At 47.2% G+C, this 27,841-nt stretch overlaps 2 protein-coding genes across 3 annotated transcripts in view; both read right to left on the bottom strand.

Annotated features, from left to right (window-relative positions):
• The window catches only part of mettl16 (methyltransferase 16, N6-methyladenosine), a 27,111-nt gene extending 21,126 nt beyond the window's left edge, over window positions 1–5,985 (bottom strand). The window contains exons 1-2 of one of the 2 annotated variants that reach the window (XM_076282176.1): window positions 5,647–5,985; window positions 5,422–5,550 (exon numbers count right to left, since the gene is read on the bottom strand). In XM_076282176.1, coding sequence (XP_076138291.1) covers window positions 5,422–5,549 — 128 coding nt within the window. In that variant the 5' untranslated portion in view covers window position 5,550; window positions 5,647–5,985. The remainder of the gene's footprint in view (window positions 1–5,421; window positions 5,551–5,646) is intronic. The other variant, XM_076282177.1, reaches the window with a different exon arrangement.
• A 568-nt stretch (window positions 5,986–6,553) lies between these two features.
• Window positions 6,554–27,841, bottom strand: part of pafah1b1a (platelet-activating factor acetylhydrolase 1b, regulatory subunit 1a) — a 33,954-nt gene continuing 12,666 nt past the window's right edge. The window contains exons 3-11 of the mRNA XM_076282175.1: window positions 22,125–22,209; window positions 19,530–19,604; window positions 19,172–19,378; window positions 15,853–16,021; window positions 13,927–14,029; window positions 13,393–13,621; window positions 11,680–11,781; window positions 11,349–11,505; window positions 6,554–10,549 (exon numbers count right to left, since the gene is read on the bottom strand). Of these exons, the coding sequence (XP_076138290.1) occupies window positions 10,476–10,549; window positions 11,349–11,505; window positions 11,680–11,781; window positions 13,393–13,621; window positions 13,927–14,029; window positions 15,853–16,021; window positions 19,172–19,378; window positions 19,530–19,604; window positions 22,125–22,209 (1,201 nt within the window). The 3' untranslated portion in view covers window positions 6,554–10,475. The remainder of the gene's footprint in view (window positions 10,550–11,348; window positions 11,506–11,679; window positions 11,782–13,392; window positions 13,622–13,926; window positions 14,030–15,852; window positions 16,022–19,171; window positions 19,379–19,529; window positions 19,605–22,124; window positions 22,210–27,841) is intronic.

Genomic DNA, 27,841 nt, shown 5'->3' with positions numbered 1-27,841 from the left:
AAGTATCAGGAAAGTAGAAAAGTAGACAAAGACAGAGAGAGTGAGGTAAAATAAAAGAGAAAGACGATTCTTCTGATTTTCAGGTCTCTTTCAGTGCCAACAGGGACTGCCTTTCTGTTCTGAATGGGGGAACACTGAGGTGGGTGCAGCACGGGAAAGCCATCTTTAGGATCCACACTCACTCCGCGTCTCTAAAGAACTGATCCGAGTCCAGCCCTTAACTCTCTGATTATTCCTCTCATTCCAGAAGAAAGCGCTCATCCACGCGCGGCCCACATCAATAATGCAGCGAGCCCAGAGCCGACTGTGGAGATTAACGCTCGACTTATTAGCAGCAGAAATCTGCAGAAAGGACCGGCAGACGGGAGCCGAGAGCTGGGGAGCTCGGCAGACGCGAGAGGGGAGACGTTAAATGTCACTCTGAACTTTGAATTTGTAATTTGGCGGCGGGCGCGCACTACTCCGCGCTGCTGCTCTGGGATAGGATAGGCTGAGGTGGAGTTGGGTCGGGTCGCTGTCAGACAGAGACCGGTGATGGACGTTGTCCTCTCTCTCTCTCTCTCTCCCCTCTCTCTCTCTTTTGCTCACCCCTCCTCTCTCTCTACTTTCCTGCTTCTTCCTAATCCCGTCTCTTCTCCACTGACATCTGTGGCCCACATCTTACCCTCTTCGCCATATCTCACTCCTCCACTCTGGCTCTGGAAGACTGCTGGGATGGGGTGGGGTGGGAGACTGGGACTCCCCCTCTCTCTCTCCCTCTCTCTCTCTCCCTCTCTACTCCCTCACCCTCATCATCCCCTCCAGATTACCCACATCCTCCAAATGGCTGCTACTTACACTAAACTTAAGGAAGCTTATCTCTACCAGTTAAGACCACACAGACTGGTGATGGAGGAGGGAGAAGAAAAGAAAAGTCTGGCAGTGGAAATATGTTTTATTTATTTTTTTTGCCGACTTTGGCAAACATTTCGACTAATCCCTACGCTAACTTGTTGGTGCAGTTGGTCTTTGTCGTCTTTGTTGGCACCCTGGTGAAAAGCGGCTGGCGGAGCCGACGGAGGGGCCAGCTGTTTGGGTGGAGGTGGTGGGGGGTGGGGTGGATGCTGCGTGGGTGTGTGCACTGTCTGTGGCAGGGCCTCCTGTTAATTGTGTGCCATAATGGGCACTTGGCTCTTTCAGCTGCAGATGCCTGGGCTCGTCTCGTCGTTTATTTATTTATTTTGTAAATATATTAACAGCTCAACCCCCGCAACTCCCTGGCAGCCTCAAACCCACGCCAACATGCTGACACAGGTAAACACTCACACCTGCTCAACACGGCAGCATGTTCTGCATTCATCTGCATTTACACAATGCCATTTTCCCCTTCAAACACGGCAGCAATACTGTTGCATCTCAAATACAGCAAGGTGGGTTTGGGTGGGTATGTGAACGTGTGTGTGGGTGGGGGGTTGCTCAAAGCATATGAATGAATTTAGATGCCCTCTGAAACTGTTATAACTGCAAAGATGCACACACATACACACACACATGCCCACGCGCACACACATACAGACACAAGCGCCCACAAACACACACACATACACCTGAGAACAACACCTGCTACCAACACTAAATATAAATCTGCCAACCTCAATAGGTTGTTAAAAAGGTTTGTTAAAAAACCTGACCAGAACCAAACTGACCACAAGTGTATGCTGGAAAACCATACAGTTTCTCTACGCATTTGCTGAGTTTGGGGAGACTTTGTGCAGCTCAGCACATATTTCATAAAAGAGGAGCAGGGACTGAGCAGCCGTCTCCAGCTTGGCAGGCTGGAGGATTACTGAGGTGATCTTTGTGAAAGGAGAGGTATGTATTAAACATGAAAGGAGCCAGCACTGCTGGAGCCGGCCAGGGGCAGAGGCTTCACTGTGTGCGCTTAGCATGAGAAAGACAGAGATAAAGGCAAAAAAGAGAGACAAAGGTAGAAAGGTAGAGAGGTAGAGAGAGAGAGAAAGAGAGGGAGAAAGAAGAGAGAGAGAGAGAGAGAGAGAGGGAGTGGGTGAGATTGACTCACATAAAGATGAAGAGTCAGAGAGGGTGAAGCAAACAAAGACCTCCATACAAAGAGAAACAAAGAAAAGTCTAAAAGGAAAAAAGTCAACACATGTGCAGCTAAGTGTTGGATTCTCTGGTCTCCCCAGGAAAATGTTGCGTACATGTGAGGTTGTGTGTTTGAGTGAGTCCAGGAGAACAAAAGAGAAAGACTATCTTCAGAAATGTATTGAGCCAGCAATCTCATTCAGTAATGAGGTGCTGACTAGGACATCCATCATTATCTTATCATTCTACAACTGACAACCCTTCATTATAAGACAGAAATAATAAAAACAACACAGGCATTTAAAGACAAAGAAGCCACAGAAAGACAGACACACAGACACACACACACACACACACACACCAGATGAGTTCGGCCCAAGCTCTACCCACCTCATTAAAGCCAGATTGATGGGGGTGCTACAGGGCACAGTTTGGGCTTCCAAAAAAACATCATTATTACAGATCAAAGGCGGCGAGACGGCCAACGTGGGGCCCTTTTCACTCGGCACCTTCAAACAGCACCACGTGGCCAGACCTGCGCTCGCACACCTGAGACAAGACAACAGGCTTCGGTCCCCTCCACCTGCCAACCCTGTCAGAACTCGCTCACCCACAGGTCCACTCATGTCACACCACACACTGGGCACAAAGCAATAATCCCCCTTTCTGAAAGCAATTTAGAAGATTTCGGCTGTGTGTGCAGATATACAGTATGTGTCGGGGATGCATTTGGGAGTAAAAACGAGTCTGACTGGATAACAGCCAGCTCTGCCAACAATGCCCACATTTAACATCTGTTGTTCTCCAGCGTCTGTATGAATATCCCGTGTGAAAATCAAGGGCGAGGCAGTGTAGCTATTCTGTGCTCCGCAGTTGTATGAATTGAAATGGCAGGATGGCAATGGGTTGTTTCAATATACAACAAAATGACAAGACATGGCAAAGGCAAAGAGCCCCCCGACTCTCTGTGTTTGTGTCCTTTCTATTGGAGTGCACGAAACCCTGTTCCATCAGGAAGCTATATGTGTCTCTGACAGCCCAGCATCTCTCTGGCAGTAATGATCTGAGGGGTCTCTCAGAGCTAGAAAAGAGACAGGATGACACATAAGTCTCTCTCTCTCTCTCTTGCTCTATCTCTCTTACTCTCACTTTCCCCCTCTTTCCCTTAGCTCTCTACATATTTCATCCCTGTGCGTCCCAATTACTGACTGAGCTCATGCACAGCTATTGGACATGAAGCAGTCTGGCACTTGGTGGTGGTGGTGTGTGTGTGTGTGGGTTTTTTTTTTCAGTCCCTGCTGCCTCTCCTCCACCTGCCACTCTGAGTCTCTCTGCAGTGCTGCTTCCAGGGATCTCACACACACGCACAGACACAGACATACTGTACATACTGTACACACACACACACACACACACACACACACACACACACAGAGAGAGAGAGAGAGAGAGAGAGAGAGAGAGAGAGAGAGAGAAATCACAGCACCCAGGAAAAGCAGGAGGGAAAAGTGAGAGGATCTGAGGTTTCAGCTCAGTTCCATGCATAAATAATGTCAAGGTGTTATTTTTCCAAAACCCAAGATAAACATGCCAGTCAAACAAGCAACTGTGATTGAAAGCTTGGCACGTGAATGCTGACTGGTATTTTTCTATATGTGTAGTGTACATACATGTCTTTGTGCATGTGTGTGTTTGTGTCTGTGTGTGCGTGCGCGCGTCTGTACAAGTTTAACTGTGTATGAATGTGACTCCAGGGCAGTTTTACAGGCTGCAGACAGTAAGCAGACCCTCCAGAGTGTATAGGGGAGAGATCATGTCTCCAGACAGAGTGAAGACCAGCCCTCCAGCATCACCTGACCACTGGCAGGAAAAGCCCTCTGTTCTCTGGGAAGGCAGCTGCCTTTGTCTGTATACTTCCCCAGCCCAACACTAGCGTGTCTGGTTTTGGTGAGCTTCCAAGCCCTTACAGCCTGCTTCATCATTAGCATTCGCTAGCTCTGCTACCTCCAAGGGCTTCAGATCCTAGGAGACCTACAACTCTAGCACTGCATCCACATGAAAAGGTGAGAACAGTTACAACTCAGAGCCTGTGGATGCAACAATAGACTAGTCTGAATCATATCAGGCAAGGAAACAAACACAACCCAAAGGCACTGATAAAGCCATGCTCCAAAAAGGGAAGAAGAAGAAAAAAGGCTGTTTTTTTCTAGGGAGTTGCACATAGAGTTCAACTGCCTGTTAAAAATAATTTCCTAGAATCCCAGAGGGCCACAGCTTATCCCTGCCCTAAGGGTGGGTGAATATAGCATTTCGCTGTGGATACACAGACATACAGACACAGATACAGACACACACACACACACACAACCTATCAATATACTCAGCAGGATGTGCTTCCCCATCAGCTGATTGCCACCACCTAAATAGGACAGGCACAAAAGTCCCTGCTGGACTATTGATCCCCAAAATCTTTAACTCGTTGCTTCCAAAAACCAACCAAAAAAAAAGAAAGAAAAAAAAATCAGTTTTCCAGAGTATTAAGTGGCAAATCGACCAGTGCCATCTCCCATGAGAGAGCTGCATGTCCCCCAGCAGAAATAACCTAAGGGCTTTACCAGAACTGCAGGCTTTAGTCCGTTTTAAGTCCAATCCTTGTATCCCCATAGTTCATGGTTCATTTGTGAAGATCAGAGCACAGTGCCACTTGGGTCAGGATCACAGAGGTGGTTTCGGTACAAATGCACTAGTGAACTTCAGGACGATACAGTGAAAATAATGCAAAGTGTCAGGAAAGTCTCAAGTTTCAAAGAATCAGAGATCACAGAAGACGTCCGAGGAAATAGCCTACTTGACTTGTCTTACTGCAGATGATACCAGTCATACACCACCTTCCTAATACAACCACAGAGAAAACAAAAGCAACCCTACAGCAACAATCTTTGGCCTATGCCTATTAAGTTCTTTTACTGTAGATTTTTCACTGAGATTCACCAGGGTAGATTACATTTATCGGCAGCATGCACAGATTGACAGTTACATGAAATAAATAAAAACCTATCAACCCCTGAGCAAAGACATATGACAGCCTAATGCTTTAATAATCCCACAGATGTACTAAGATAAACCTAAATGAGGTGCCACAGGCAATGCCTGTCCACTAACCACAGTCAAGAGATCTGCCCATGCCAAGAGAGAAAACGCAAAGCAAGCCATGCATGATGGATGAGGTGCCTTAAAACAGTAAATGTGAGTAAATAGTTACGACACCGAAATTATTTCTGCTAACCTGTATGCAAGTCTACGGTGCAAAGAAACTAAGGCAAGTATGATACTCACGTGACACGGCCAATCAAGTTGGTCTGCACATGTTGTTGAAACTCTGGATATTTAGAAGCTAGGTAAGCGAAATCTGGAGGTTTGTCTTTGTAACGATTTCTTGGGTGCATAGATTTATTAAGAGCCATCCTGCAATTGAAAGAGAAAGAACATAATAAGCACCCCTGTCAGGACATTATCAAAAACAACACTGCTATTTCACCTAACATAATGTCATTAACTGACGTTTTATTGACGATGGATCAGCTGTAGAACAAGATAGAACTCCAGGTGACTTTGACAAGTGTCTCACTGTCAACATATAACGTCCAACGTTAATGCTGTTAGCTTTAAACGTCCACTTAAAACTGTGCTAGCCAGTTAGCTCTATTTCAGTGTGGCTTTGGAACGTCAACTACGGCCCGTGCGATTTACTACGTGTAGACATTAATGCTGTTGAGTACTTGCCACAACTAACCATATTACTACGGGCGTTTAAAGTAAATCCAAATAGTTTAAGGTAGTCTCACACACACGTTGCTAGAACGTTGCAACTATGCTATGTTCCGGGATGACTGGTCACAATCCTGCGCCGCCGACACTTATGATGACGTAGGCATTTTGGGTGGTAAAAATGCACTGTGGTCATCTGGGGCTCACATTAGTATGCAGGTAGCTCTTCTTTATGTCTGACTTCACATGTGTGATAAAGATTTATAACCAAACACAACATGATTGATGCAATGTCTTCATCAAGCCTTATTTGTTTGCATGCACAATGCAAGCAGCTACTTATCTGTGTACAAAGGTGATCACCAGTCTTAAATAGAAGACTGCCTCTTGAGCATTATACCCGTCCATGCAAGGTGTTGTTAGATCAAAGCATAGTAACTAACATTACATCATTGATCCTTGTATAATTGAACTCCACCTTCACACTACACTACATTCATACCAAGATGTCACTTTTTTATTATTCAAAATATTGTGACCTCTTTATAAATATAAATTTGTTTCCCATCAATTACATCAGATTACAATTAGACCTTGACTCTTCTTATTAAAAGGGTCACAGACTATTAATTCACATAAACTGATGTGTGGAAAAATCAAACATCAGGTACACATACATACAAAGAAAAACACAGAAAGACAATTTTGAGATTTTCTTTAATTATGTTGCAAACAATGACATCCAGATATATTGTTAACAATTGGCTGAGTGAACAGTGATACCATGAAAGCAAAAAATCCCATTAGAGCTGTGAAATCTGAAGCCCTCGAATCTATTCACAAAGCACGCGCCGAGCACACAGATGGACTCTAGGCTGGAGGACAGACCCACAGACAGCGATGCGTTGGGCATCTCCACTGCCTGTCTGTGCATGAGCCCTGACAGCAAGTGCAGCATTGGGATTGCTTGGGACTTATGAGTGGCAAACATGATCTTTTTTCCCTCTCCTCTCCCAGGCCACATAGGAGCACAGGATCTAATGCCTGCGTTGTGGGCTGTTGGGTCTGTCTGGTGCCTGTTGAAAGCACATCAACAGAACTCAGCCTCTAGTTTCATCCTCTGCAGCCAAAAATATAAACCAGGGAAATCTGATTTCAAAAGGCAAGTCAGAAAATTCTTGCAAAAGTTAACCAACTTTGTTTCGTTTGTCTGTTAAGACCTATGGCCGAAAGAATCCTGAGGTCTGCCAACAGCAAGGGAGTAGCAGGTTTAGATGGATGACTTTTTGTTGTTGTAGAGATCATCTGTGGACACCGTGAATAAGAACAGAAAATAGAGAAAAAAAGATAATCAGGGCAATCTAGCTAAATGCAATGTCCTATGTTTCCCACATTTTTTGGTTTTTGATGTGTACGAGTTTACAGCATGAAACATTTGCACATCTTTCACCTTAAGCATTTCACATACACCCTTTGGTGTATTTGAGGTCTCTCTTCCCATCCAGTAGGTCACAGGGTAGTGTGAAGGGCCAGTGGGCCCAGTACTCTACCCTGGCTATGGACTCAAGAGAAACAAGAAAATCAAAGAGAGATGATTTGACTAACGCAATCTGAAGCAATCCTCTCCCAAAATGGGAGGTTATTGTTCTACAGGAGGCATCAACGGTGTTTCCTTGGGTAAGGGTGGGGGAGTGGTGTGGTGTTGGAGGATACCTCCCTTAGGGAAGGGGGGTTGGGGGGTCTCCAGTCTGCCGCAATCCCATCACAAATGGAGAAAAAAATATATATAAAAAACAGGAGTCATCCTCCATTGTACAGCACAGAGACCAAGTCTTTTCTACAACCACATATTAAGCTGTCCACAGTTCATCATGCTGGCTGACCTATCTGGTAGGGGTGTCTTAAGTTTGAAGACATTAAATAGCTAACCGCATTAGATCATCTATGTACATACACACAACCATCCCCTTTAAACTAGAGATGAAAGATTGTTTCTTTGTTTATTATATATTTTTTATTTATTTTATTTCTTTATTTAACAATTAAAGTTGTCAATTAGGCTGCTTTGACATAGCAGCAGGGAGTCCTGAGGGTTAGTCATAAGAGACGAATGTCACACGCTTTAGCATTCAACGCTTGTCTGCACCACAGACACCCCTCACACAGACAGCTCGATCGTCAGTACTGTTGCATGCAGCAGTGTTGGTCGACAGGAGCAGACCTCGGACTAGTCACTACCAGAGTTAGGATTCTATCGTCATCATTAGCGGCAGCATCAGCAGGTACACACAACAGGAAAATTAGCTAGATAACAGGTTGGATAAGCAGAGGATTTTTTTTTTTATTATTATGTCATTGCATTGTAATGGAAAAAGGGCTAATTAAAAAAATGAAAATCAGTTTTATGCATTTATTAATACGTTTTACATGTCTTAGAGCTCCGGGTTGGAAGTGAACCCAAAGATCTAAACAGAGCAGGGATGTGCAAGTTAACTGGATTTTTACTTCTATTCCTTTAATTCATTTTTCCATTTTGGTTCTCTTCAATTTCTGTCGTCTGCTGCCCTGGTCAGACTTTCTTTTTTTTTTTTGACCTCCTGTTGCTAATTTCTCAAGTTAATGAAAGGAATAGCTGGTCACTGTTGGCTGGGATTTATTTAAAAGGAGCTCCCATCGCCTGCTCTTACACTGATCCTATATATGGGGACTGCAAGCTGAGCAGCGTGGGAATCCATGGTTGTCGCCAACAGGACGGCCACTGGTCGATTGCGTTGCCTGTAAGGACTTTCACCGAGCCTCCAGCACGCTCAACCTCACCGATTCAGTTGCGCCAGGCCAATGGGAGGGAGCCGCTGTGGTCACCTGGTGAATATGCCAATTAAGTGGCAGATGCCCCTCACATTGGGCTTCTCTGCATAGAGCAGGCATTAGCAAAAGCGCAGCAACTGCTGGCATTGGAACCAATCTCACTTTCATTTCAAAAGTTGATTTAAATAAATCCCTGTAAACCTAACCAATGACAGCACTGAACTTCCACCTCACTAACAAGCTTTACATTTTCATCATAGAAATTGGTTTCCTTTCGCTCCATTTTCTTTTAACAATATAGATTTTTATTTAGTTTGTGTCCTGCTTACAAGAGACGTTTTTTTTCTTCTTCGTTTTTTTGCACATCCCCCAACACACACATAAGGGAAAACTTTGAATCCTTGTCATGCTCTACATCTCTCCCCACACAAAAGAAAGGGGTTGACGTATTTTTAAAACTTAGTGGAGCTAATCTTCTATTTTCCACTAGAGCAGCAAACCAAAAACAAAAGGGCCTGGAGCACTATGCAGGTTTACATGATTTTGTTTGTTTGTTGTTTTGCTGTGGTAAACTAAGTGCTTCATGGAGGGAACAGAGGCATGAATTTACTCACATTAATTGAGTTATACTTCTACTATGCCATGAGAGCCCTACAAAGAGCAAACCCCAAACCCAATTGGAGCGTTTCAGAGGGGTGCCATGACTATGCCTTAAGATGCTTGGGCTGCTTCTGATTTGGGGGTGGGATGGGGTGGCTTAAAAAAAAAATGAAACCACAGTGTCAAGATAAATCTCCAGTTAAAGATGTGAGAGGTTGATAAAGCTATGGGTGTCAATATGGGAATGTGGCTTATGGCCGGAAAAACAAAAATCCAAAAAACAAAACAAAAATAAAAAGCATAAATCGAATAATGCTGCTCACTCTGCAAACTAGCTGGCAAACTCAAACGCCAGTTCAAGAATGTGTCCTTCGAGTATTCAAAAGTGAAAGTTCCTTCACTGACTTTAGGCCGTAGGACGTGTCATGACAAGAGCACAAAGCTTTTTAAATCCCTAAAGGTTTTCCAGACAACAGGTTTTGAACATTTTTTTAGATGCAGCCATTAAAATATGATCTAGTTCCACAAGAAGAGAAATGGTAAGCACACTTCAGAAGTGATGTTACAAAGCTACAGAGAAATTTCTCAGAACAAGCCCCACAGACAATCAAATCTCCACGGAAGGATTATAGCTTTTCCTTTTATATTGTCTTTTTTACCCCCCTCAAAAGTCACCAAGCTAGGCACCAACAGACTACGACAGTGGAAAAAAAAAATCAAAAAGAGAAAGAAAAACAAAACAAATCTAAATAAAAAAATAGACAGACAAAAATAAATCTGACACATAAGAACGACACTGTCATTAAATTATCAGTTTTAGTGCCCTACGTTAAACCCAGTCGACGTCTGCCTTCGGTAGGTCGGACCAATGTGAAAGGTTCGGCCCCGTGTTAAACCCTATGGTACTTCTAAACAACGTTATGTAAATTTACAGTATACAATTTTGGATTCACCATGCAAGAATACTTTTTTTCGTGTAACATTTAATAGCTCAATCTACATCCAGAATAATTTACATAAAAGGACAATAGTTATTTAACCAGAGCTCAATGGGTAATAACCATGGTAAGTTTTGAGTGCATCCAGAGGAAGATGGAGCAGGGGGTTGGAGGGTGGGGTGAGGTGGGTGGGTGTTGGCAAGGGTGGAATGGGCTTTTGGTGGGGAGGGGGGAGAGGCGGTAGGTGGATCAGTGTGGGGGTCCTGCCGGTGACCATCAGCGACACTCCCACACTTTTACTGTTTGATCTACACTCCCAGTGACGACATAGGGAGCTGCCTTGTGGAAATCTGCAAAGAGGACACAGAGAGAAAAAAGAAGTGAGAAAGAGGGAGAGACAGAGAGAGAGAACACTCAGCATTAAAAGGGAAAACAAGTGCTCCTATCAAGAGCAGAGATAAGAACATTCAAATGAGTCATTTAGTACCATGATGAAAGCCTGACGGACATTAGCATATGCATTCAATTTCTTACATAACAGAATATTTCTAATCTAATTTGTCGTTGAACACAACAATGGTTTGTTTGAGTTTATGCCTCAGGACAAACTAATGATACACCTTCATGCTGTCGTGCAGGAAAAGATGAAGTGTATAAAACAAAGCTACTCAAAAGATGCCCATGTTCTCCAAAAGGTAGCACACCAATCGATAGTGCAGATATGAGCGCAGTTTACAAAGCCGCATTCAAAAGCTCCTGGCGTCTTCAAAAACACACACAGCCGGCTGGGGAGCAGACAAAAAAGCGTGTTGGGCTGTCTCCTTGGAGACCTCCTGAGCCTTGATCCACTCCAAAGCCCTGGATTCAGACAGTTAGGGCCCTGGAGCACTCCGCAAGCCCCAGAACCGGCTGCCAGCAGCCCCCGGGACACCGCTTTGTGCTCGAGCCGAACCGAACATTGGCAAGAGCCGAAAGTAGCCAGTGGGTGGATTAATCTGGCACTGTTTAGGGAAGGATCTTTGGCACACATGGGCTCATATGAGGCATAATTCAACCCAGATGCTTGCAAATAAATGACTTCCACCATCATCACCATCACCACCGAGAGTAAGACCATGGACCGCAGACCCAGTTCCTCCAGCCACTTACCCAGAGAGGTAACAAAATGCTCATGGGCACCCAGGGTCTTCTGGCAGCGCTTGTTCTTGTAGTCCCAGATCCGCAGGGTCTTGTCGTCAGCACAGCTTACGATGAACTTCCCGCCGGGGTGGAAGAGGATTCCACGCACCCAGTTATCATGCCCCACCTGCACAGGAGAAGACACATACACACACACTTCACCATCATCGCCCCATAAGTTCCTAATTTGAATGTATACTGTAACGTACATTTAACGGACAGTTCTTAATGGATACACACATTCAGCCACTGCCCCAATCCTACCATTCCAGCCTGTCTGACAGGCCATTAGTGGACTCACCAGTGTCATAAGGCACATGCCAATGCTCACATCCCACATCTTGATGGTTTTGTCTCTGGAGCCGGAAAGCAGGAAGGGTCCAGGTTTGCCACTCTTCTTAGTCTGGGGAGAACAGGAGCACAGTTAAGTGCCATATGTGTGTGTGTGTGAGAGAGAGAGAGAGAGAGAGAGAGAGAGAGAGAGAGAGAGAGAGAGAGAGAGAGAGAGAGAGAGAGAGAGAGAGAGAGAGAGAGAGAGAGAGAGAGAGAGAGAGAGAGAGAGAGAGAGAGAGAGAGAGAGAGAAAGAGAAAATGGCCAGTGGCGGCCTTCTGTGGCGGTTTCTCCGCTACATTAACAAACAGTCTGGGCCACAGTGACAGCGGGGGGGAGGGCTGGGAGAAGGAAAAAAAAATAAATCACTGCAGTGGCCCAGCAGCTTTCTCTCCAGCCCATCCACAGCCTTGCATTTCCCTGCGTCAGAGGCAGAGGTGGAGGGCTACTGCACAGAATGATAAGGAGGCTGAGCATCAAAGTGCAGGGTGCTCAAGTGTGCGTGGCCATGCTTCTAATATTCAATTTAGCTGCAGCTTTGATAAGTGCACGAAGCCGAACGCTCCTCACTTCAAAACACTAATTAGCTCTGAAACGCAAATCAACTTTACTGGCTTACAACTGGCCTGGACAAATAAAATCGGAAAGACGCCTTTAAGAGAGCCTTCTGCAGAACCTGGACTTTCCACGCAGTCAGCAGTTTCTGAACACTGCTCTTTGTGTGTGTTCTTTTATTCTAGATACGGATTTTTATGGCGTCTATTTAATCAGATAAAATTAGGACTGGCAGTGCTTATCATATGTAGCATGTTCAGTCAAGTTATCACATATAACTGCTCTTAAACGCAAAAAAAAAAAAAAAAAAAAAAAGAAAATTTTTTTAAAACAACCTCAGTGCGGTAAGTGGTGTTCAGGATTTGCATGTCCAGGCATGTATGCTAAGAGGTGTGAAACGACCATACTTAAATGTCAACAATGTCACAGATTGAGAACAAAACTGTTGCCGAGGCATGCAGCCTAATTTACGTGGACTGGTTTAACGAGTTGAGGTTAAATTCCCCATTTGGGCTTATACTGTGTTTGCCTGGGGGAAGCAGATAGTTCCCTTATGCTACAACAAAACGGGAATCATTTGGTTCTTTCAGCTTGGTTTCATGGGCCACCCGCTGCAGGGGCTAATGTTTTATTATCAGATGAATTGGAGAATTGGACATGGTTGATCACAAGACCGGCGGGAGTCGAAATGGCACGCCTGACCTAAGGCCATTGGGGATTTGCTCCATGCAATTTCATTTCATGGTCTAATTCAGACGCATCCAGAGAGGACAGACTTTTGGGCAGAATTTCAAGGAAAAGGGTGGGCCATAAGCGCACTGAATGTTTCCGATATGGTCAAAATACTGATAAGATGGCCATGTTTATTTTGGTTTTACTCATTACAATGCAGGTACCGCCAAAGATGAACATCTAACCAAATCAGCAGGTTTGACCTAAAAGTGACTAAAAAGTCCACACACACGCACGCTCACTTAACCCTTTGTGTGGTGATTGTTTGGGTGTGTACCCGTACTAACAGTCACCCAATCATACTCCAACACACAAGAAGCTTCTTAACCCTCAGGAGGTCTTAATAAGGGTACATACACACACAGTACAACCCTCCACACACACACACACACACACCTCTGAGCCGGTGGCCTCCAGGATGGTGGGGTGAGCGCTCTCGGGCGCCCAGGAGATGCACTCCACCACGTGCTCGTGCTCCCGCAGCTCGGCCTTGCACTCTTTGGAGGCCACCACCCACACGCGCACCGTCTGGTCGTTGGAGGAGCTGGCGATCAGCGTGCCGTCCTGGTTGGGCCGCACCATGCGCACCCACTCTCTGTGGCCGGTGAACGTCTTCACGCAGTACCTGTGGACAGGACAGCACCACGTCAGACACCATCACCATGCCTGGTTCAGGAGATCACTAGAGATCAACTCGAAGATAGCATGTTTGACAAGCTTATACCATAACACATGAATAGCATATAAACCAGTGTAAGCCTACGTACTGAAAACGGTCAGGTTAGAAGTCTGACTACTCTCAACAGTCATATAATAAACATTTCTTGCTTATTTCATTTCTTAACTCAAATCAAACTCAGCAGTGTTATTTCCAACAAGAAATATTCTGTACTGATAACAACTTATCTACTGACACACATGGTTACATACCCAGTGGCCACCTCCCACATCTTAATGGTTTTATCCCTTGAGGCAGATACTATGTGATCTCCATTGGGCATAATAGCTACAGACGAAACATTATGGTCGTGTCCTGCAAAACATAAAAAAAAATGTGCGTCAATCAACTATCACACTGTAAATTGCATAAATGCTTCAGGAACTCAATAAACACACATAAACAATTCAATTACTACAACTGGGATGAATCCAGTGTTGCAGATAAGTCTTTGAATTTATCATATTCACCACCGCTGCCACCCCCCCAAAACACCACCACACAGACACTTCCTGCACCAAAATTAGATTGTCATCCGTAAGTACTGGTTGATAATTAGAGGTTAAGAATGACCATGACAAACGAGCTTTTAGTAAATTAGGCAATTAAATAACCAGACAGACAACCAATTTGCCCGAGGTTGCTTTGTTCTGAGAGGTGGGGGGGGGGGGGGGGGGGGGGGAGAGCGGCGAAGAAAAAAGCTAATTACACAGAGCACCCATTTTAAAGCTGCTAAACAGATGAAACTAAGACGCCTGGAAAAAGCAGGCTTAAATATGGGTGGAAGCCCATAGAATGTTATCTGGTCTTGGGAAGGATAATTAAAGTCCTGTCCAAATCTCCAAATCCGCTGCCAAAGCAACCAGCCGGGCGAGGAAGAGAGAGACACAGAGTGTCAGAGAGAGAGAGAGAGAGAGAGAGAGAGAGAGAGAGAGAGAGAGAGACAGACAGGAGATAGACAAGACACAGAGAGAAGGACAAAAGACAGAGAACCAGCAGACAGAAAAACAGTAAGGTCAGTAGCAGGTACGTAGACAGGTGTAGAGAGAAAGCTAGATATAGAGTGAGGTAGACAGGGAGTAGATAGGAAGTCTGTGGGGTAAAAGAGCCGAGCTGGGTGCAGCACTGGCACAGTGGAACTGGCAGGCAGGGAGGAGGCGCAACGGCAGGTCCCAGTGCCCCTCTCCTAATCAGTGCGCCAGCGAGCGCCAGCTCAGGGGCACCGCGCCAGGCGAACTGACGGGGTGTAAATTACCAGGCAGCCCCAATCTGAACACATTAAGAGCTGTTGCACACGCGCTAGCGCACCAGACTGGTTTAAAGAGCCACCCAGAGCCTACACATATCTGACACAGATTACCATGACTGAGAGCTACTCAGACGCCCCATCAGTTTAAGCTTGTGTATTATTTCTCGACTGTAAACATGCATCTTAAGACCGGCTGCTACTGCTACCCTGTATTTGGGGGGGATTTTTTTTTGTGGGTAAGGTGGGGGTGGGGGGTGTTACGAGAGGCAGCTGGGCTCTTTAAAACTTGTGGGGCCAGGAAGCCTTGTGATATAAATTTCAAATCCAGGCGGTTCAAATGCAAATCCATCTCTGTGGTGATCGAATAAATCAGCTCAGCCTGAAGGCTCATATTAACAGATATGCTTCCTCCAATTTGCCAGTCAATTAGAATTTAAGAAGATCGCAGCCCAAGGTCTAGTTTGTTTAGAATAAAGAGCGTGAAAAAGGTGCCACCCCACAAGCTTCCAGGCGCAAAGTTAAACGCTGTGAGTAATGTCATGCAAATCCTCAGAGAGCGAATCCCACAGGCCTATGGGGCGGTGTGTGCGGTGATGTAAAGACAATGTCAAACAAAGCACAGAATTGGTCTAAGATGTCGTTTCATTTCAGATGGAGGGGTGGGGTGGGGTGTGTGCCTATTAAACGAGGTTTCTCTTACCCCAAGGGTGTAGGGGATAGAGGAAGTGATAATGAACTGCATGGATTCAACCTGTCTCCTAACGCTTGTCACAGACACCCATCCACCCACCCTTCCCTCCCAACTCCGCACACGCTCTCTACCGGGAGTTCATCCCCCCCATTCTGGCCCCGATCGATTTTCCTGATGATCCCAGCTTCCGGCGCTCACCGTGCATGGTCCGGATGCACTCGAAGCCCTGGAAGTCCCAGAGCTTGATGGTCATGTCCGCAGAACAGGAGGCCAGCAGCTTGCCAGTCTGGTCGAAAGAGATGTCCTGCACGGAGTCCGTGTGGCCCTTCAGGGTGCGCTCGAAGTCTCCCGTCTCGTAGTCCCACACCTGCACAGGCAAAGCCACATGAACAATTAGGTCTCCATTTACTCTGACACCTGTCCTAAGGGGAGGGAAAATGTAGGCCAATCGCTCAGTGCAAAACCATTTACATTCACGCTTCATTTTACAGTATTTATGTCAGCCACAAGAATGGCTGAAAACAAAAGTGGAGACGATCAGAGCAGTCAGGTGACAGGAGTCAATATTCATACTAAACGGTTACAAAGGGTTACATCCCTTCCACTGCTAGAGTGAGAGAGTGAGATCATATCAGTGGCAGGGCAGGGCCGGCTCTGAAAGATGGCAGACGGCCCTGTGGACACTCATCTGCGTTTCCCATTAGAGCCATAAAGACCCGAAGGGAATGACCTCATCGCACACTCACTCAAGCCGCCTCGGACTGTGAGTCTGGACGCGTCGTCCTGCAGATCGTAAAAAGCATGTGGACCCGACTGGCTACTTCCGTCATGCCACCGACACAAAAGAGCACAGTGGTGATGTAGATCAAATGCTGGCAGCTTGATCGGTCATAGAGGGCTTATTTGTTGGGAGGGTTCCAACTCTAAGATTTGGTCTCCAGGCTGAGAGGAGGGAAGGGGGATATCAGGTTTCAGTGGGTTACTGGGCTGGCAGACACAGAGGGATAAGAGCTTAGCGTGGTGAGCAGAGCGGGGAGGGGGATGTGTGTGTGTGACAGAACCATGCACACCCTTCTCACTCTCCCCCCCCCCCCCAACTTGCTTAGCCACTGGTTTACCGTCTCTCCCTCACCAAATGTAACACTCGCTGGGCTCATGGTGGACACTTGGGGTGGGGTGTGTGTGTGTGTGTGGGGGGGGGGCTTGGGTTGAAGCGCCTAATCCCCATTTGTGCCAGAGCAGTTCAGGAGAGAGCCAAGCTTGCAAAAAGAGGCATTATTTTATTGCTCATCTCAACAAAAACAAGATGCTCAAAAAAAGTGCCGTAGTCACCATCCTTTGTTGCTAGCCAGATTGAAGGACAAAAAAAAAAATTGCGATTTGAGCAGCATGCTTTTGTAAAAAAAAAAAAAAAAAAAAAACACAACACTGATCACAAACACACAACTTGAACTTGGATTTCCAAAAAACATATGTGATCAAAAAGCATTTTGACCCAGTTCACAAATGGACCTTTGACTGGCCAAATAAAAATACTCTCTTCTGAATGGAAGGGCAGCTGGACCATGGGGCATGCTGATTAACATACATGTGAGGCAGAAAGTTCAAAGTCAGTTAAAAGGAGCAAATACTGCAGCAGACCTGTGCTACGTCTGCAGAATGAACTGCAGAGGCACGGACGTGTGTGTGTGTGTGTGTGTGTGTGGAGGGGGGTGCGCATGGGAGTTTGTCTGGATGGAACAGCTTCGGGGCTCTCCTGACAATTAACTCTGAATACAAATATGAGTAGAAAGGGGAGTGCGGCGAAGAGAGGAGAGGAATAAAAATAGAGCTGAGCTGGTCTGGCAAAAACTGACTGGCGCAAGATGAAGGGGGACTGAGGTGAAGGTGGAAGTTTGGTGGAGTGGGGGCTTTAATGACACTGTGTTGGGAAAGTAGGGCACAGTGGGGAGAAGAGAGAGAGAGAGTAGATAGACAGAGAAATAAAGATAGACAGAGAGAGAGAGAGAGAGAGAGAGAGACAGACAGACAGAGAGATTGCGAGTAGGGGAGGAGAAAGAAGGAGAGAGACTAGGAGACACACAGGCAGACAGACGTAGAGATAGAGAGAAAAAGAGGGAGGGGAGGGGTTGTGCTGTGCTGGGTTGGTGGCAGTGGCTGCTGGCACTCGGGCGGAAGATGAATTAGCTGTGCGGAGCACCTGGGAAAGTGGGGAAGGACCCCCCTGGTGGGATGGCAGCCAACAGAAAGAGAGAGAAAGAGGGGGAGAAAGAGAGAAAGAAAGAAAGAAAGAAAGGGAGGAAAAGAAACACGCTTCTTTGACTCCATGAATAAATGATGGCTGCAAATATTTGTTCTGAACTAGGGCACCAGACCGACATAGCAGACAAAATATTGCAAACCAGCCTTAGAAAAAAAAAAAAAAAGAACTCCCCCCTTCCCCAAATAATAATTGCTAACATGCAAGTATTAACAAAGACCTGGGATGGTTCTGCAGGGATGGAGGGAGGGATGGATGGGGTCAAAGCTAGCCACTCTGAGGCGGGCGGTGCCCTGTGGAGAGTGAGCTGGCAGCCTGGCGCTTTGTGCCAGGCCAGCGGAAATGGGCCTAGAGCCTGAGCGCGCAGCTCATCACCCTGGCAACGGCAGCCCAGCTACTGAGCATGTCTCCCAGGGAGCTGTGTGACACGGCAGGAAATCAGAGAAGAGGACAGGGGAGTTGGGTCCCAGTCACACCAGGACACTGAGGAGAGAAGAGCTGACATCATCCACTGCTTCGGTTTGCCATAATAATTACAATAGGCAATGGAGACATGGGTTAGGAATCCAGGCAGATGTACACCTTGCAAACATCTACCAACAACACTACACAGCAGTGCAGTGCAGCCTGACTGCTGCAGCTAAATTCAACAATAAGCTGTTAAATAAAAACAACTGCACTGTTATCTTCTAATGTTTAGTTAAGTTACACAACAGAACTAAAGCTCCTAAACTGGGGACATCAACCACTGCATCTCCTTACAGATACTTAATAAGTAGTCACTTAAACTAAAAGCTCATCAAAAAGACACAAACATGTTTCATCTTGCCTAGCACATTCACCATATCTTCACTGTGCACAGGTAGTACAAGTTTCGTTACTGAGAATAAGTGCAAGTGCAATATTGGGCCAACCATGCTGATGGGACAGGTCAAAGGGTAGGGAAAGCACTGGCCGATAGTCACTACCTGTGGCTAATTGGTTAAATAGAGCACCTATCCTCACCTTTGGGCTGACACAGTCAAGCTGACACACACACCGCCAAGCCGACACGCAGTTCTTACTTCTGAGTTGTTTTCATCACGTAGGGCCAGCATGTTAGGTTATTTGTGGGGATTTGTGTTTGCATTCCTTTTACATTGCGAGCCCAGGTTTCACCTGATAAAAACACGGCCAAGACAACGCAGCACAGTTTTCCTTCTCTTCTCTTCGTAACAAGGCCTGCTTTTTAAAGATGAGCGAGGGAGCTGAACCCACCTTTATTGTGGCGTCCTCTGAAGCGGAGACCATGACGCTGAAGACGGGGTGGAAGATGACCCGGGTGACGGGGCTCCTGTGGCCACTCAGGGCGTACCTCTCCGGGGGGCGGGGGATCCATTCTTTGGGGTCTCGCTTCTGTCCAATGGGTCCTCCTAAAGTGATCTCTTCTTTTGCCTCGTTCAACTTTGATTCTAATTCCATAACCTATCAGAGGAAATCCCATCACAATGAGATCAGGTCTCAGAGATCAGGCCCATTATAAAAAATGACTAATTTATATACAAAAGCTCTACTACTTTGTGAGATACCGTACATGAGATACATTACATAACACCATGTAATTACTACTACCAACCTTCTTTTGTAATCTGATGACTGAAGTCCATTTCTTTTCCAAAAGGCCAGCATACTTCTTGTCCAACTCCTCATTCTATAGAAGCAAGATAAAGAACAATTCAAATCAATTCATGCCATTTCAACATCAATCCAGCAGACATCAAAACCAGCAAACACACCCCTCACTTCTCCCAATGGAATCAAGCATGGGAAACACACCCCTTAGCCTAGCAGGAGCCTTCCACCAATCACCCAGGAGGCAACTGTAAATTCCTCCTCCATAATCCCCTCACATGGTTTAATCTTCTGCAGACAAAGAGAGCTTACCAAGATTACAATTATAGAAACACTGTGCCGTGAAAAATTAACTTCAGGGAGCCTGGCACTGAGCGCATCATAACCCCTCCCGAAAAAAAACCTTCCTTACACGTGCGCACAAAGAGCCGCGGACCTCCGCCGTGGGTACGGTCGGCCGCAGATTGACTTCTTGTTATGGCTAAGCCCAAAGAGAATTAATTGGCAGAGGAATGGGATCATTTCTCGTAATGGCGATTGGGACCGTGAGTGTGTGTAGTGAGTGTGAGCAAAGCAGAGATGAGATGAGTGGACTGAAGGGAGAGAGAGAGAGAGAGAGATGAGGGGGTCTGGAGTCGGGAGAGGGCCAGCTGTGGGATAGGCGATGATTGACGACCAGATCCGGTGGGGTGATGGCAGCCTGGCAGGGGGCAAGTGAGAGGCAGCCCCCAGATGCATATGGAGGCAGCGGGCAAAAGTGTGCCAAACAGGCTGCCATACCCCTACCACACACACACACTCATCCACCTGCAGCTGTGCGCACACCTGCCTCCACTCCAGTAGTGGCAATAATCAACTACACACACGCCTCCTTTATTTAACACCCAACTGGGTCAAAATTCTGTTTGCCTTTTCAAGACTGCTCTGCTGAGTGCTATCAAGCATACCATTGGTCCGGAGGAATTGGATGGGATCAGTGTTTGCTGAGAGAAGTGTGTGTGTGTGCGTGTGTGTGTGTGTGTGTGTGTGTGAGAAAGAGCGAGTGTGTGTGTTTGTTTTATGTTCCACTCCAGAGGGCTCCTCAGCAGGGACAGGCGGTCACAGACACACCACAGATACAATGAGAAGGAACGCAAACACAAGGGCCGCTTCATCAAAAATTCAAACACAGAATCTCGCCTGCTTAAGAGAGAGGGAAGGGGGGGGGCAGTCGATCTGTCAGTTTGCACAAAGAGCAGAAACAGGATGAGAGAGAGACTGCTATGGAGAGGGAGAGAGGAGGATGAAAGGAGGAATAGGGTGTGGTAGGGACGGCCTCTCAGCAGCGCGGCCTCTCTGTTGGAGGAATAAAGAGTTGCCGTCCAAGGGAACAGTTGCTGCCTCTCTGCAGGTTGTAGAGGGGGGGTGGGGGGTGGGATGAGAGGGGTGGAGGGGTTTGGGGGGTAAAAGAGGGGGGAGGTTCCTTCAACGCCGCCTCAGAGGAGTGCACTCCGTTGGGCTGATCCACCATCTGCCCACACCCTCTGCCTGCCTAGTGCCCAAGCCAACAGCTAAACGCACAGCCTGCCCGTGCTGCCCGCATCTCAGCTCTTCAGCACACTCAGCAGTCTGGTGCCATTCACCTACACACCTACATCCAGGCACACGCACGCACGCGCACACGCACACGCACACGCACACGCACACGCACACGCACACGCACACGCACACGCACACGCACACGCACACACACACACACACATCACCAATATAGCACACACAGGACATGGACACACATACACACCTACCTACACACACCAACCGCACACAAACATATAAACGAACCTACAGACACACACACCTGAGGGAGTCATAAGAGGGGTATGGTCACTGCTGAAACAGTGGCAGTCCATAACTGGCAGACAATCTTGCAGGTCTGAACGGGAAGGTGTTAACAGCGAGGTGGCTAATTAAAAGGAGCTTTTAGCAGAGAGCCGCCAACAGGCTGATCCGTCAGGGCGCGCCACCGTGGCGACGGGAGTCATCTATTATTCATGCCGTTTCCGCTCCTCTACGAGGGGAATGAATGTTTCAGAAAGCTGCCTTTGCCCGGATGGCACAGGACAAGCACGGAAGGAAAAACAACACTAAAGACAGTGGACCCGTGGAGGAGCAGGGGATTGCTTTTGTTTAGAGGGAGATTTCAGCTCTCCTCAGATGAGAGATGCAGCGAGACACAGACAGACAGAGAGGGGGGGGGGGTGGTTTATGGGTCTTTTGAGGCTCGTCGGCACTTTCTGTTTGATACAAGATTTCTGTCTGCACCTTCCTCTCTGGGTGGTGCGTCGCACGTTTATCTCCGCCGCATCTTAATTCTGCGTGCTACGCCTACAGTCACACTTCTGTCGCCCACATCAATTAGCAGGAGGGGCTAGGAGGAGGAGGGGTGTGTGTAGTATGTAGTATGTAGTGTGTAGTGTGTGTCTGTGTGTATAGAGTGAGTGTAGAGCGTGTGTGTTGATATGTGTGTAAGAGGGTGTATTCCAATTTAGAGCATATTGTTAAGACATTTGCAGAGTTGTTTGGAGGCGGGTTGGGGTGGTGGGGGTTCCACAATTACCATGTCTAATTCCGCCTCCTTCTTGAAAACTGAATATGCCTCTTCATAGCCATTGGAACGGAGGTAATCGGCTATCGCTCGATTTCTGGAAGACAAAAGGAGAAAAGAAAAGAAGGCTAATTAGTTCCCTTGATAGACAGACAGATTCAATTTTCAGTCATCTTGCATTAAAGAAAAAAGAAATAAAAAGAAAACCAATTCAGTAAGAGATTTTAACAACAAAAGGCTGAGAAAGATGTCTGCAAAAACCATAAAAGACATAATGCATCCCTCTTTCACCATGTAGATATATAGACACACACACACACACATTAACCCATTTGAGGGAAATATCACATCTGCCATGGTGGCATAACGAGCTGGAATGGCTGTGGGGGGAATGGGCTGAGTAGCAGCCCTCATTAGAGTGGAGAGGCAGGGCGAGAGACACCTGCGGAGAGGAGGAGATGATCCGCAGGGGGAGAGAGAGGGAGAGAGGGAGGGTGAGGCCAAAGTGGCAGAGGTAGGAGTGTGTGAGCACACACACACACACTAAAGTCAGACGGGGGGGGGGGGGGGAGCACTTTAACACTCCTCTCCCATCTATTCAATAATGGCCCACCAGGCGACAGCGCCCAGCAGATGATGGGGAGGTGATTGCAGAGATAGGGAACACAATAGGCTCGTCTCAGACACACACTCGCTATCTGACTCTTCCTGCTATTGTGTGTGAGGATGGCCTTCTCAGATGCAAAGAAACACTTGTGTGCGCGCGCACGCGCACACGCGCACGCACACACGCGCACACACACACACACACACACACACACACACACACACACACACACACACACACACACACACACACACACACACACACACACACACACACACACACACACACACACACACACACACACACACACACACACACACACACACACACACACACACACACACACACACACACACACACACACACACACACACACACACACACACACACACACACACACACACACACACACACACACACACACACACACACACACACACACAAAACCACATACACACAAAACCACATATCTGCGTCTGTGTGTTGTGTGTCTACCAAAATAAGTGCTGCTTCAGCCCATTACTCCTGACACTCTCTTCCTGTGCGAAAGCAGTCCACACAAAACCGCTCAACATATCTGCCCTCTCAACTCTACTACTGGCCTCTCTCTCTGACAAACAACATTCTTTTTTCCCTGTGACTCCGGGTGAGCCCCTGGGCTAAAAGAACACCACAGCTGATTAATTTATTGATCAGAGGAGCCAGGGGTCAAGGAGCATCCTGTGCCACTCGCAGGGAAAGCACAGATGCTGGGCAGATCAGGTCCTGGCTTGGCGGTGCTGGAGGCACTGGAGGGCTGGCGTGGGGAACAGAGAGGAGCGGAGGCGGTCTGGCACGCAGGCCCACAGCTCGGAGCCTCTCCTGCTGACAGCGGCCCAAAGACTCAAGGTTACCCAGAGGTTACGCATGTGACAGGCGGCAGGTCCGCAACACACCCATCCACGCGCCATTTTGCGTGTGTGCATCAGTGAGTGTGTGTGCGTGCGTGCGTGTGTGTCACGCTGCCTGCAACGCCGCACCGGAGATTCTTATCGGGAGATATGTTCGCGGCCCCACAAAGCCCCTTTGTGATGCCGCTTCTGAAGGGGAGCCCCACACAAAGCATCTCAGTGTCATCGTCGGGATGAGCAGATAAAGAAATAACTAGTCTGTGAAATCCCAAATAACAACACTGGGCCCCTCTGTTTAAGCCCATTGCTTTTGGGCTGTCATCACAACCAGCACATGGGTGCGCATGTACATACAAACACATACCCACTCTTTACACACACACGCTCCCAACCACATGGATGGCCAGAGATGGCGTCACGCTGCAGGCCAGGTCAGAGACATGGAGACCATGGGGCCACCGAGGCCAAGGAGGCGCAGGAGGAGGCGTCAAAGCAGCCTCACAACACAAAGCATTTGCACAGAGCAGAAAATGTTCAAACGAGAGCCCAAAGTGCTTTTAGAAGGGCACAGCGTGATGCAGAGATCATGGTCTGCGACCCCACCAGAGGCAGACAGATAAAGCGCTGGTAGATGACAGACACAGGAAGAGCACTCTGCTGCAGCACTCTCAGACTCTGGCAGAGTGACAAGCGCCTGTCTGTGGGCCACTCCCAGCTCTGGAGTCTGCCAAGCAGACAGACAGACAGACAGACAGAGAAAGAGAGAGTGAGTGAGAGAGGGTGGAAAGACATGGATGGGAAGTTGGAGCATGCAAACACACACAGGGAAGAAAGGGATGGAGAGAATGATGGAGGGAATGACCGAGAGAAAAAAAGGAGAGAAAGAAAGAAAGCAAGAATGCTCTGCAGTCCTTCAGACGGACTCCCATCTGGTAATGCCTCCAGTCCAACTGTACCCCTGCCCTCCCACAGCCTGTGCGGGATTACTATTGTACAATAAGGGCTGGTGGGAGGGGGGCTAATCCAAATCTAAACAACGACTTAGAAAGAGAGGAAAAAAGAGAAGGGGAAGGAGGGAGGGAGAGAGAGACAGAGAGGGAGAGAGAGGTTGGGCATAAAACGGTGAAACTGCCAGCAGCCAACCCCTCCTGAGAGCTCTGCACTGCAGTGCTGAGGCAAAATCTATTCTCTGCACAACCCTGGCATGACCTCTGATAGCAAAAATAACATGCAACACATACAGAGCGCGGGGAGGGAGAGATGCAGAGACACAGAAAGGGAGAGAGAGAGGAGGATCCAGAATGAATATGTACACAAAAACACAGAGTGTTAGTAGCTCAGGAGCGGTCTCCATGGAGACCAGAATGCAGTCAGACAAGTGGAAAAGCAGTGAGGAACATGAGTGGGCAGAGCCGCCGAGGCCTGATCTGCAATCAAGAGAAACAGAGAGAAGAGTGATGAGATAGGACACACACTCACACACACTGTCAGGGGGAACAAAAGACCTCGTCTACTTGTGCCTTCAATTCTCTCCTGCCTCAATCAAGCAGGGCAGCGAGGCCACACAAGTAGCCTTATATAACTGTCCCTCCTGTTTAAGAAAACTCACGACTGCCTACAGCAACAGCACAGCCAATCAACTGCGAACAGAACCCATCCACACTGGTCAGGCTGGTCCAGAGAAATCTGGGCATAGAAAGCCTGCATTCAGCCTGCATTCCCCCCCCCACCCCTCTCTCTCTGTAATAGAAAAATGGAAGTGCCCATGGAGGGTTTCTGGCAGTTGACACTATTGAGCAGTGGAGCCCATTCACAAACCGGCAGCGTGCGAGCACTCCTTTGTGAGAAATAAATTCCAGGCAGGGCGGTGGCGGAATGGTGTGTGTGTGTGTGTGTGTAGAGAAGTGCAGGAGAGAAGGAGCAGATGAAGGGAGGGGGAGAGAATGAGTGAGAGTGAGGAAAGCAGTTGAAGAGCAGCATTACCTCATCCCTACGTGTCTCACACTTGCATCACTTCCTGTGCAATTCAACCATCACATCCGACTCCACATCAGCACAGCCATGCCGGCAGGGAACCCGCCTGACCCACTCCGTATTACAGTCACACACACACACGCACGCCAGAACCACATTGCCTCAATGGGCAGGCATCATTATATAGGATGTGAGGCTCTGCATAGCGTAGCCTGTTATTAGTGAAAAGCACTGCAGTACTCCACTGTGAGCATCACTAAGGTAGAGAATGCTAGAGGAGCAGAGATGGTGGGAGGGGGAGATAAAGTGAGGAGGGAGAGAGAGAGAGAGAGAGAGAGAGAGAGAAAATAACATGAGAGAGAGAGAGAGACAAACAGAGACAGACAGACAGACACAGACAGACAGAGAGAGGGAGAGAGGGATCTGAATAGCTAGGGTATGAAGAGCCTGTGAGGGTGCACAGGTGCTTTTCATCATGGCACAACACAAATAAAAGCACTGCACGGAGGTAGGATGGAGTAAAATAAAAAGGAAAATTCCTTTTCCGGAAAATTCTTTCAACTCAGGCCACTACACAGCAGTCAGAGCTTCCAGCGCCGTGCTGATTAAGCAGCCTTACGATGTGCAGTTTCTGTACAACGGCTGCAGTGGCCAGACAGAGGGAGCTGCCACTAGGCTACTCCTCCTCAGGTATTTAAGGTCCCACCCCAGGACTACCCTACTGAGGGGGTATGCTTCTCTGAGCATCTCTGCAGATATGGAGCAAATTCACAATATTTAGTCTTTTGTGTAATATCACAGAGATCTACAATAGAAGATTATGAAGCTTTGATATGAAACAAAGGGAATGTCCTTGTTTTTGTCAAATAGAGTGGGTTTTGAAGAACCGCATGTTCGATATGAATCTAGGTCAGATTGGCTGGATTCATTTATAATTACTAGCAAAGCGTTCCAACGGCGTTCAATTAAAAGTACGAGTGAGGGAGACAACCTTACAACCAGCTCCCACAATGAGCATGTCAACATGATCCATGCATGATCACGGGGGATAAAACAGACAAAGATCTCTACAAATACAGTTTACCTGAAGAAAAATCCCAGTTAAGCTCCTAGAGACTAACCTCTTTGAAAATCAAATGGCAAATTAAACAAAGGAATATTTTGTATGCAAATCACGCACACACACCGCATGGCCATGGCAGTCCTTGAGTGTGTGTGTGGAGGGCACATGGACCTCGCTGGACATGTATGTGTGCGCGCGCAGCATGTGACTATTCAGCCAGCTGTCAAACACACAAACACACACACACACACACACACACACACACACACACACACACACACACACACACACACACACACACACACCCCTACGGCTGATTTACTCTTCCATAAGAAGGGTCATCAGACTAGTGTGTCTGTGGCCATTTCTGAGGCGGTTTTGCTGTGAGAGGTCATACAAGGCACTCTGCATATCCACATAGACAGATATGGCTGCCCACTGCCAAAACAATGCATTAAACTGTCCGGAATTAAATCTAAACGTGACACTTCGAGCTTTGAGAAGTTTGGTTTAAAAAAACATCTGACAATCTGCTGTTCTCTTTGTTTTTCCTTTTCTGTTTTAAACAGAGACCATTTCTGTAGAAATCCAAACCAAGTATTGAATGTAAAAACAATGTTCAAGCAAGCAATAATCTTAGATACATAATGCGTGTCCACGTCTTTGCATCTATGTCTTGCAATAATTGACACATTATCTTGCGATAATTGACACATTTTCCCTATGAATCAATCCTACTGTTCACTATACCTGAATATACCCCTCCTTCAATATATTTCTGTGTTTGCCCATGTTGTACAGAACCAGGATGGGATTCTAATGAAGCATAGACTAGGTTTTAGACAGGGGCATTAATGAGCTTTAGGCTGGTCAATTAAGGCCAGGCAGGGACACACCTCACATAGCCATGACGATGAGTGGAGAGCCTTAGGGCGGCAGCTCGGCTTTGTTTGCTGCCGATCTCTCCACAAGCCCACCACACAGCCACAGTCTCCGGGGCCCGTCGCTGGAGCAACCAGGCAGGCAAGAAACAGGGGAGGAAGCTTTACATTACACGGTCCTAAATTAGCAACAGCCACCACCAGCCACGTGCCGGCAGATTTCAGACACAAAATAATGCTTTACTAGTGAATGCCAAAATAATGCTTTACTATTGAGTGAATTTGTCTGCCAGTAGCTGGTGGCGGATTCTTTT

This window comes from Alosa pseudoharengus, unplaced genomic scaffold, assembly GCF_046254945.1.
Source record: "Alosa pseudoharengus isolate Yale_2024_CS ecotype anadromous, Long Island Sound unplaced genomic scaffold, YU_APseudo_1.1 YU_APseudo_1.1_scf_13, whole genome shotgun sequence".
Taxonomy (NCBI): domain Eukaryota; kingdom Metazoa; phylum Chordata; class Actinopteri; order Clupeiformes; family Clupeidae; genus Alosa; species Alosa pseudoharengus.
This window is presented reverse-complemented; position numbering and strand designations above follow the sequence as displayed.